This window comes from Suncus etruscus, chromosome 1, assembly GCF_024139225.1.
Source record: "Suncus etruscus isolate mSunEtr1 chromosome 1, mSunEtr1.pri.cur, whole genome shotgun sequence".
Taxonomy (NCBI): Eukaryota; Metazoa; Chordata; class Mammalia; order Eulipotyphla; family Soricidae; genus Suncus; species Suncus etruscus.
The window spans coordinates 187,930,857-187,942,592 of NC_064848.1; the positions used below are offsets into that span (position 1 = coordinate 187,930,857).

The 11,736-nt window shown below is 37.7% G+C and overlaps 1 protein-coding gene across 1 annotated transcript; it reads right to left on the reverse strand.

Moving 5' to 3' along the window:
- On the reverse strand, positions 1–11,476 carry KRT222 (keratin 222). The gene is made up of 6 exons (XM_049780772.1): positions 11,280–11,476; positions 7,844–7,972; positions 5,332–5,552; positions 2,658–2,734; positions 2,353–2,488; positions 1–665 (listed from the first exon to the last, which is right to left on the reverse strand). Exons 1-6 carry the CDS (start codon positions 11,463–11,465, stop codon positions 437–439), a joined length of 978 nt encoding a protein of 325 aa, XP_049636729.1. The 5' UTR covers positions 11,466–11,476; the 3' UTR covers positions 1–436.
- Positions 11,477–11,736: the final 260 nt, after the last annotated feature.

Here is an 11,736-nt window from a genome sequence, read left to right on the forward strand (position 1 = left end):
ATATTTTTTAGATAGAACCAGTCACGGAGAGAAACAGTTCAAAGCTGAACACAAGACAATCACATGAAAACATTTTTCATTTCCTTAGTAGATCTATTAGCCACTGGCTTAAGTTAGCCCGTGGCTTACCTGAACCAGCCTCAAGCTTACCATCTCTGATGAAACTTCAAGGGAAAAGGATTATTTGGAGAATAAATAAAATAGAAACCATATTAAATTTCTCATTTTATTTGGAAGTTCCCCCCTCTCTAAAAAAAAAAACAAAACCTCACATCCATTAATTAGAGAAATTTTGTCCCTTACATTTTTAGTCCCTGAAAAGATTCACACATTGATCATAACATACTTACATTTGGGGACAGAAGGTGGTCGGCAAGACTCACCTTAGTCCACCCTGATGTCATGTTCTCAAATCCAGTTATACTCTGCCTGTGAATTAATTAGCTGTTGATGGATGTTTGATCGAGGGGATACTACAAGACCTTCTCATTATCAGCCTGACTTCTATATCTGGTAGATTATCCTGTTTAGTCTGTAAGCACCCCTCATCTGTGGCTGCTAAATGAAGGTCAAATCGAAGAGAAACAGATTTTTTCCTTAGTCGAGGGTTATCTTTAAAGAAGGAACCTTCCCATTCTTTGATAACTTCATCCACTTTCTCTGTCCTGCAATGAAAAAAAGGAACGTTTCTATGATAAAAAAAGAAAGGCATGGATATATTGAACGGATATATGTGTTATATGAATTCTTTTTGGAAGAGAAACCAAGAAATTTGTATCAGGTATAAATAACATACTATTATAAGACAGTTTACATGGTAGCATTTACAATTTAAAACATGTTGTGGAATTGATCTTTGACATGCTTTAAACTCATCTGAATCCGATGTCTCAGGAATCTATGAAGCTCATATTTTGACCGTACTTTTAGGAAAAATGGTGACTCCAACAGAGATTTTGATTGCATGCACTTATACATATCCAATGAGAAATTAGTTATTAAAATTATATTGGAAAATAATTAAAAGAAGTCTCTTGACTTCTTATTGTCAAAGAAGACTGACCACTGAAACACTCAATTTGATTAGTTTCTTTTTTCTGATTATAAAGTTAATTCACCAATATGAAAAAAATATATTCTTAAAAACTGATTTCTAAGAAACTGTTTTCCTAGGCAGATAAATCTGAATTTATACGGACAAGATTAAAGACATTTACACCCAAGTCTATACAAACAAGCTGTTCATATCTTTCTTTCAATGCAATAGATCTAATACCAATGTAACATAAAATACTTCCTGTTTTTTTGTTTTATATATCTTTATTTAAGCACCATGATTACAAGCATGTTTGTATTTGGGGTTCAGTCATAAACAGAATAATCCCCTTCACCAGTGCAGCATTCCCACCACCAATCCACCAATGCCCCCCTCCTTCCACCCCTGCCTGTATTCTTGATAGGCATTTTACCTCTCTCATTCTTTAACATTGTCATATGTAGTTATTTCCCTAACAGCGCTCAGTCCTTCCGGCTCTTCCAGCCCTTAAATCTATTGTCTCGGGCCCGGAGAGATAGCACAGCGGCGTTTGCCTTGCAAGCAGCCAATCCAGGACCAAAGGTGGTTGGTTCGAATCCCGGTGTCCCATATGGTCCCCCGTGTCTGCCAGGAGCTATTTCTGAGCAGACAGCCAGGAATAACCCCTGAGCAATGCCGGGTGTGGCCCAAAAACCAAAAACAAAACAAAACAAAAAAAAATGTTTGGGCCCGGAGAGATAGCACAGCGGCGTTTGCCTTGCAAGCAGCCGATCCAGGACCAAAGGTGGTTGGTTCGAATCCCGGTGTCCCATATGGTCCCCCGTGTCTGCCAGGAGCTATTTCTGAGCAGACAGCCAGGAATAACCCCTGAGCACTGCCCGGTGTGGCCCAAAAACCAAAAAAAAAAAAAAAAAAAAAAATCTATTGTCTCTGGGCCTTATTACAGTAATGTCTTTAATTTTTCTTAAAACCCATAGATAAGTGAGACTGTGTGTCTCTCTCTCCCTCTGACTAATTTCACTCACCGTAATAGATTACATGTACAGATTTAATGAAATCCCTCGATCAGTTTCTTAAATTTTTTTTAAATTTTGACACTACACCCAGCTGTGCATAGATTTACTGCTGCTTCTGTACTAAGGGGTACTTCTGTCAGAGACCATACGTGGTTGTCAAATGCATGTTGCCAGGGATCAAATCCGAGTTGGCTGCACATAAGGCAGCAGCTGCCCTACCCACTGTACTATCTATATGGCCTCTGGATTAATTTCTTTGAACATGTCCATTATTTTGTGGTCAAAAGTATTTTTACTTACTGAATAGTGCCATGAGCTTCAGTGCTTTCCTTCACAATATTTCCATTTGATATTGCCTGCTTGGTCACTGTCTCCACTTTCTCATTCTCACATTTTGGTTGGACTTTTGTTGAAAAAGAGATTTCATTTATAATGGCTGCAAAATAATACTTATGAAGATTATATTGCAGTGTTGAAGAATTATTTAATATATATGTCAAACTTAGTCAACTACTGTTTGTTTTTGTTTCTTTTATTTGACTTAGTTTTAATTCTTGTAAATGTACTTCACTTCTGCAGTTTGCTTAATTATATTAGAAACTCACCTGAAGGTAGAACAAAACCAACTCTGTGTGTGGTAGGTTTTCGTTCTTTTTTCTCTCCTTGAATACAACCATAATATCTGAAAATTGGAAAGAATTTTACTATAGAAGGAATATTATATTACCACATAACTGAGAACAAGGCTCAAAATGAGAGAATGGCTATAGTAATATAATGGATATGTTTTTTTATACTGAAAATGAATGAAGTTTATACTATATTTGTGGATGAATCTCCTAAGTATAACTGGAACAAAAAAGGGTAGATATGTTATAAATCATTTTATGGTATTTATATGCAAAAAATTCATATTTTGGGGCCCAGATGGGTGGCGCAAGTGGTAGGGCATTTGCCTTGCATGCACTAACCTAGGTCAGACCGCAGTTCGATCTTCTGGTGTCCCATATGGTCCCCCAAGCTAGGAGAGATTTGTAAGCGCATAGCCAGTGGACCCCCCAAAATCCATATTTTCTATAGTTATGTATATTGGTATAAAGCAATTTCTGAAATAAATAGGCATCAGGCTTAGAGATACATTATATTTATATTATATTATATATTTACATTATATTGAGGAGAAAAAGATAAAATATGGGGGGATATGGTTTAAATGGGGTGGGGACTTCACTTACATCATAAATGCTTCACTTCTTAATCTATGGAAAATAGCAGAGCTCTCTTTTTTTTTTTTTCTGATATACCCGCTGGCGCACAGGGCTCTCCAGAAGTCACTCCTGGCAGGCACGGGGAACCATATGAGATGCTGGGATTTGAACTACCATCTGTTCGAATTAGCTGCATGCAAGGCAAATGACCTACCGCTGTGCTTTCTCTCTGGCTTTAGTAGCAGAGCATTTTGTATTCTTCTTCATGATTTTTGAATAATTTAGATACAGCATAATAAAGTTAAAAGATTATTAAGTGCCAGATTATTTTTATTTCTTAAATAATTATGAATAAATAAAATTTATAATCATTTAGTAATAAATTTTATATTTGCTTGACTGTATAAGCACTTTAAAACAATATTTTATTCTCATCAAAATCTTGTGAGATAGGTAAGATTCCTAGTTTATATATGAGAGAACGAAAGCACAGAGATGTTTAGTAGCTTTCCTGGTATTACTCAGATTGTAAATGATATATTGGAAATGATCCTCCCCACCAACATTTTTTAAAAAAAGTTGCATGAATATATTTTGATGCTGGGGCTATATCCCGGGCCTCATACACATGAGACGTATTTTCTTTTATAGATTTATTAAGTTGCAAGACATGTTCAAGTTGTTTTATTTAGCTTCATAAAGGACCCCAAACAAGCAAGAATAAAGATGTCTTTATGGGAACAGGAATACTTGGAGCTTGTGATGTATTAAAAATCATAAGTTTATAAATTTAGATATACTTTGAATGATAAATTATATGATTTTATAGTAATTTATATTATGATTATAATATAATTTCATAAAATGATTATAAATTTAAATTTAATTCAGGTTATGAAACAGAATTGGACATTTTTCTTTTGAGTTCCTTTTTATCAAGACATTTGAAAGTCTTTAAGTCATGGACCTAGAACAACATGGCTTTGTATAGTAATATAACTGGCATATGATTATAATGATGATTATGTTTGTTATGTGGTAGAAGTGGACCCTGGTGGGGGCAAATGGTAAATAGTAAATGGACTTTTCAAGATTCCTTTATGGGTGGTCCTAAACTGTATTAATTCTTTTTTTTTTTTTTTTTTTTTTGGGTTTTTGGGCCACACCCGGCGATGCTCAGGGGTTACTCCTGGCTGTCTGCTCAGAAATAGATCCTGGCAGGCACGGGGGACCATATGGGACACCAGGATTCGAACCAACCACCTTTGGTCCTGGATTGGCTGCTTGCAAGGCAAACGCCGCTGTGCTATCTCTCCGGGCCCTAAACTGTATTAATTCTAATACAGGTAAATGGCAAGTGATGTAAGAAAGTTAAGGAGAGTTTATTTTTTTAAATTAAATTTTTTTTTCTTTTTTGGCCACACCAGTGACACTCAGGGGTTACTCCTGGCTATGTGCTCAGAAATCGCTCCTGGTTTGAGAGACCAAATGGGATGCCGGGGGATTGGACCACGGTTTGTTCTTGGTCAGCCGTGTGCAAGGCAAACACCCTACCACTGCGCCACTGCTCCAGCCCAAGTTTATTTATTATTATTATTTTTTAATCTTATTTTCTGTTTGCTTTTTGGGCCATACCTGGCAGTGCTCAGGGGTTACTCCCATCTCTGCACTCAAAAATTACTCCTGCTAGGTTTGGAAGACCATATGGGATGCAGGGAACAGAACTCTGGTTGGTAAGCATGCAAGGTAAATACCCTACCCATTGTGTTATCACTTGGGTCTCAAGGAAAGTTTATTTTCAATAGCAACTGAGAATTGTTTACATTTTGTTTTGGACTGAGAACAGCCCTTTGTTGGGGCTAAAGAACATTGGTAGATTTGTTTATAATGTTGAGTGCTTGGGAATTATAGTGAATATATATCCACTGTAGTGCAAAGTAATCTTAACTTTCTTTTGGGAATTTAGCAGACCATGGTAATGATGGGATTTTAGTTTGCACTTCTCTGAGCACATCAACAATGTGATACTGTATTTTTGGTCACTTGTCATCCACGAGCTGGAATTCGGTACCTGATTTCTTCCTTCTCAAGGAGGCGTCGGTAGGTTGCTATTTCTTGTTCTAGCCTCATCTTCGTGTTGAGAAGCATCTCATGCTCTTGAAGTTGCTTTTCGATGCCCCGCCTGACTTCCTGGAGCTCTGTTTCTAGTCCTTCAATCACGGCCTCTAGATCTTGGAGTTGCATCTGATGATGCTGCTCACTGGCCTGGAGGGAGTTTTCAAGGCCTCGTTCCTATTAGATAGAGGTTGTGACTAGTGAAACAGACATTTTTTTTTCCTTTTTCTTTGTTAGCTTTTGGTCCACACCCAGAGATGTTCACACCCCTTGCTTTGCATTCAGGAATTTCAGGAGGGACTCAGGGGACCATATGGAATGCCAGAAATTGAACCCAGGTCCCCTACCCACTGTACAATCTCTCTAGCCCCCAAAATAGATATTTATGAAACCTGAATTTCAGTGTGTTAATTGGATTAAATGATTTCCTATGTAGTTATTTATTTGGTTTTTGGGCCACACCTGATAGCACCCTGCACTCAGAAATCGCTCCTGGCCGGCTTGGGAGATCATATGAATGTCAGGGATTGAACCCGGATCAAACCAGGGTAAGTCCTGGGTCAGCCCATGCAAGGCAAACGCCTTTCCACTGTGCTATCACTCTGGCGCCTTCTTTTTCTTTTAAAAGATATGGAAATATAAGATATGGAAGCAACCCAAATGCCCAATTGCAGACAAATTAATCAAGGAGTTGTGGTATATATAAAGGAATACTCTACAGCTCTAAGAAAGAACAAAATCATGCAATTAGTAGTAACATGAAATGGCCTGGAGGATATCATGTTGAGATACAGAATGATTTTCTCATATGTGGATTTAAAGATACACAGAAAGGTGGCAATGAAAGCCCAGAGGCAGCATAATGGGAGAATGGTCCACACAATTGAGTTGAGGGGGACTTGGGAGGAAAGAGGCCTGGGGTTCTTTTTTTTTTTTTTGTGGTGGTGGTGGTGGTGGTCATGGTGGTCAGGCCTGAGGTTCTTGATAGGGAGGGAGTACACTGGTGATAGGTGTGTTGTTAGAATAATGTGCATGAAATGTTATTAATAGCATCGTAAACAAAAGAATCTCAAAAAAAATTTTTTTTTTGGCTTTTGGGTCATACCTGGTGGTACTCAGGGGTTACTCCTGGCTCTGTGCTAAGAAGTTGCCCCTGGTAGGCTCTGGGACCAGATGGAATGCCAGGAATTGAACTTGGGTCCTTTCCCGGTTGGCATGTGCAAGGCTGTGCTATTGCTTCAGCCCCTCAAAACATTTTTTAAAGGCGGCAATAATTATATATAAAATTATATGTCACTTAGGCAAACAGTTTTTTTTTTTTCACTTTTGTGATGACCAAATAAAAAGTAAAAAGAATTATGTATAGAACCGGAGTGCTTACTGTAATAAAGGAAGTCTGGGCCAGGGAGAGGGATCAACAGGAAAGGACATGCTTTACATGCAAGAGGCCCAAATTTATCCCTTGGTGCTGCATGGGCCCCAACTATCTCTAGGAGCAACATCTGAGTTGGGAGAAGGCCTTGAATGCAGTTTGGATGTGGCCCCCAAACCAAACCAAACAAGAAAGAAACCTGTGATAAATCTTCTTTCCCTTCCTTTCCTTTCCTTTTCTTTCCTTGCCAAATCCTGCTCTGTTCAGGGTTTTCTCCTGCTTCTGTACTCATGGGATCACTCTTGGATATGCTCTGGTGATCACAAATAGTACTAGGAATTGAACCCTGATTAGTTGTGAGCAAAGCCAAACACCATACTCATTGTATTATTTTTTGACCCTGAGATAATCTTATAGTCTCCCCTCAGTTTTGTCTCTGCATTATTATCACAGTGATTTATTTCATTGACAAATACAGACTAGTGAAAATTAAGTCAGAGTGAACTGTTTGAAAAAGGCATTTTGAAGTATGCCAATTTTATCTAATAATAATAATAATACTTAACAAAATACTATTTAAACAAATATTTGAATGTTTATTATTTAAAAATTTAAAATAACCAACATTTTTTCTATTGGAAGTCTCAGTAGTATGGATAAAAGTTTTGACTATTATTAATTTATTTATTGGTTTTTGGGCTACCATCCAGGTGTGCTCAGGGTTTATTTCTAGCTTTGTGCTTACTCCTAGTGGTGCTTGGGGGGACCATCTGGGGTGACAGAGAACAAAAAACCAGGTTGGCCATATGCAAGGCCAGTGTCCTACCTATCAGTATTATAGCTCTGATCCTTCATGCTAACCATCAAAAAACTGTAAGGGATAAAGAAGCATTGTGAGGATTTTCTTTTCACGTGTTAACTTATTTTTTAGTGAACCAACCAATCATGGCCTGTTGAATGTAAGAATTGACTAGAATTGGGGTCAGAATTTAATTTGCAAAACAAGTTGCCTTATTTTACAGTGTCTCTCTGTAGAGTGGTGGGTATTGCCCTCCTCCCATTCTCAAGCATTTGTGGGTGCTGAGCCCTCTCTCACCACTGCATGGAGAGATTCAATTTCCACTTGCAGATGGTGCCACTGGCGACGGGCTTCCTTCAGTTCTGCTTGAGCCGCCCTTAAAGCCTCTTCATCTTTGTCCATTCTTTTGCTTATATCTTCTTCTAACTGTAAGAGATCCAACAACAATAAAACAGAACCACAATAAAACTCCTGAGCTCTCTTGAAAAGGAAATGTTTGTAAGACATTATAGAAATTACAGTCTAGGCATTGAATATGTTTTCCTCTCACTAGAGACTGCTTTAGGATTTAGCTGTGATTTAAATCTGTGAGCAAGCCAATTGCCTTTTCAGCCTTAGTTTTCTCAGTGCACCTGGGCCCTAGAAAGTTCCTTCTTACCATGACTGTCTGTGACTTATAGACAAGTAGTCTATTTTAGTGGAAAGCAACAGTGTCAGGCTGAAATATGAGATTCTCCTATTTCCAAACTTACTATTATTTATGACATTAAGGAAGGATGGAAAATTAGATATTATTTACATTCATCCTTTTTTTGTAGGTGTCATAAAAGTAAATAGTTATATATCTATAATTGATAAATCAATTCTCAGACTGGTTATGCAGACAGGGAGTAAAGACTGCCTGGAAGTATACTATGAATAATTTAGAGATTTAAGCTCTCATAGACATTAGAGGATCTAAAATAGACTTCTGCTTTCAGAGAATCCCTTGTTGGAAAAAAAAAAAAACACAACCTTTTTCAAAGTGGCCTTTTCAGATGGTCTGTTATTTTTGGATATCTAGGATGATTTCTTCAGAGATTGCTTTCTATAAGTCCACCTTAAACATAACATAGGTTATTTTGACAAGGTGTATTTTGTATTAAATGTTCTTATTAAGTAAGTTTATTTTCACCAAATTCTCAGCATTTGACACCAAGTAGATTAGGAGCAATATATGGAATCAAGTGTAAGATTTTGAAACAAAATTATAATATTCAAATGTTCTCATTAAAATAAATTTCAAAATAAACAATTTGTTGGTATAATACTGTGTGTGTGTGTGTGTGTGTGTGTGTGTGTGTGTGTGTGTGTGTCCATGACCCACACCTGATCAGGGGGTATACCTGTTAGTGATCAAAGCACATGCAAAGTACATTAATCCCTGTACTACCTCTTCAGCTCCTGGTATTTTTATTTTTGGGTACATCTCGTGGTACTCAGGGCTAACTCCTGACTTTTAAACCCAGGACTCACTCCTGGTGATGCTCAGGAGACCATTTAGGATACCAAGGATTAAATCTGGTTCTACCTCATACAAAGCAAATTGCCCTGCCTGCTATACTATTTCTCTACCCTGACCCTACCCCTTTTTTGAAAAAGGAAACTGGAGTACATGAAAGTCTATGAATACAATTTAGAGCAAGAAATTAAGGAACAAAATTCTTCTTTCATTTAATTTCTTCTTATTACTTTTTTCTCTCTCTCTCTCTGTGTTAAGTTGCCAAAGGTAAGATGCAACTTACCATAATTTATGGTAACTTAATATTATTTATTTATTATTATTATTTATCAGAAGTGCCAATAAGGGCAAAAAGCATAAAAATGCCAATATATCCTGCTTTTTTGTGTTATGAATGAGGAACTAGGCTCATGTGGTAGTTAGATCCAGATGATTGCCCCACCATGGGTTCTGTAGGTCCACATTCTCCTGCAGCCCCTTTGTCCCTTGTCTCGAATCCAGCATCAGTGCCATTGTAGGCCTGCACCTGAGGAAGCCCTAGAAATTTCCATTTCCATGACTTGGGAACGTCTGCCAATATGAGAGAATTCTGGAAGGCCAGTCAAAGAGGTGCCAGATGAAGAGACACTGTGAAGCTACACTAGGAGAATTGGAGCTCAATTCTCCAAGTTGAATGTGTCTTCCGGAATCCTGCTAAGTGTCAGACACAAGGGACAACCCCCTGGGATACCACCAGGGATACCACCACCAGGGGCATCTTAGTGTGAGGGCTAGCCCAGCCAATGTCATGTGTAGTGGAATTGCCCCACCAAACCCGGAATCAAGGGAATATTGGGCGATTTTAACTCACTAAATTTGGTGGTTAAAGTTTGTGATATTAGCCGATAATGAAAGTCACTTAGTCTCCTTTATTTTAAATATTTAACCTGGATTTCTTGAATTGATTTCAGTGGGGCTTTCTGAATTCTTTGAAATAAATCCACTAAGCTAGTCTTCTGTTAAAAAAGACTAAAAAATGTACTGTATTATTGTTATTTTTTACTTTATTTCTTTTAGCATTATAACTTATAATTTGCATATCTAATATTGCAAGATAAAAATATTTGACTACATTATCAGAAATTTTCATCTATTCATTTTTTACTTTTGGTAAAAAAGTGAACTAACTATTTTAATATTTAAATAGCCTAGCACATTTGCTGAATTTAATACTGGTAGTTTTTTTATAATTGTGAAAATGTAAGGTTTTTAATGCTTCTACAGATGAATTACTCATAGCATAAATTCCTATGATTTACCAGGAGCATTTTCCCCCTTTGATGCCATTTTTTTTTCATCATCCCTTTGATGCCATTTTAAAATAAATTCTTAACTGTATTAAGTATTTAGAATAGAACACGAATGTTTAGATGATAGGTAAACTAAGAGCAATTCCTGAATTTCTGAATTTGTCTCTAAAATATATGTTTGTCTACTTGTTCATTCTAAAACTAAGTAGATGAAGTTAACCCTTATTTGACTTAAGTCAATATTAATATGTAATATTAAGTTTTAAATACAAAATTAAATATTGCAGGATTAATATTGGAAATAAATATTTTCTCAAATAAAAAGTGCAAAAGTAAAAAAAAAATCTATCCTCTAAGAGGAGAGTCACTCACTATCAGTTTGGGATATTTTGATTGGCCCAATTTACATCATTGTCTCAGAATGCCTTCACATACTTAAGTGATTTCTATTTATAACTATCTGACATAAAACTGAACTCATTAAAAAGATGATAGGAATCTGTTAGAATGATAACACTCAGCTTCATTTCTACCAAGTGCAAGTCAGAAGCCTTACTATAAAGCTGTCATTTAAAAGGTGCCATTTAAATGAGCTCTGTAACATACTCGAAGGGTATTTGAAAGGCTTTCTCCCTCAGAGAGGTTCCATGAGAGGTTAGAGGGCACCCTTGTATTGCATGTTGACCCCATGTTTTGTTAATGACAGGAACCTCCTCAATCATCTACAAAGAAGAGATGCACCCACCGACATCCATTGAACCGTATTATCCCAGCCGTTCCCCCTCGTAGCCCCAGTCACATTGCAGTAAAAAACGAAATTCCTTCCCCAGTAAATGCTGCATTGAAAAGGAAATACTGTACCTCAGAGAGGCCGGGACAGGGATTGGATAGACATGGATTGTCTCCTTATCCTGGAAGGTGCCTGTCTGTATGAAATCATTACCTGGATCCTTGTTGAGAGCACGGTCTCTATCTGATTTCTGGTGAGGAGCTTTTCATAGTTTGCCCTGATCTCATTGAGTAGCTGGGACAGCTCCATTCTTTTCCCATCCTCCACCTTGGCTAACTGAACCTTATCGATAGGATGAGTCGCTGCGGCAGAGCCAGCTCCAGCCTGCTCCGTCTGCATCTCGAGCAGAAAGAGAGAGTCCAACAAAGCCTTAAAGATGCAGCGCTCCTTTTCCAGAAGCCTGGGAAACCGCTGTTTCCTGCTTGGGTTCTGGGAACATCTGGTCAACCCTTCTCGCCTCTGGTGGTTGGGAAAGAGGAAGACTCAGTCTCCAGGAAGAAATGGAAAACTGAAAACAGCTCTCAGTATTCCTGCAAGCATGCTCCTAAAATGGAACATTTTCATATTAAATAGCTAACCTGTAGGCAGGGAATGGGACCTCCAAGAAAGA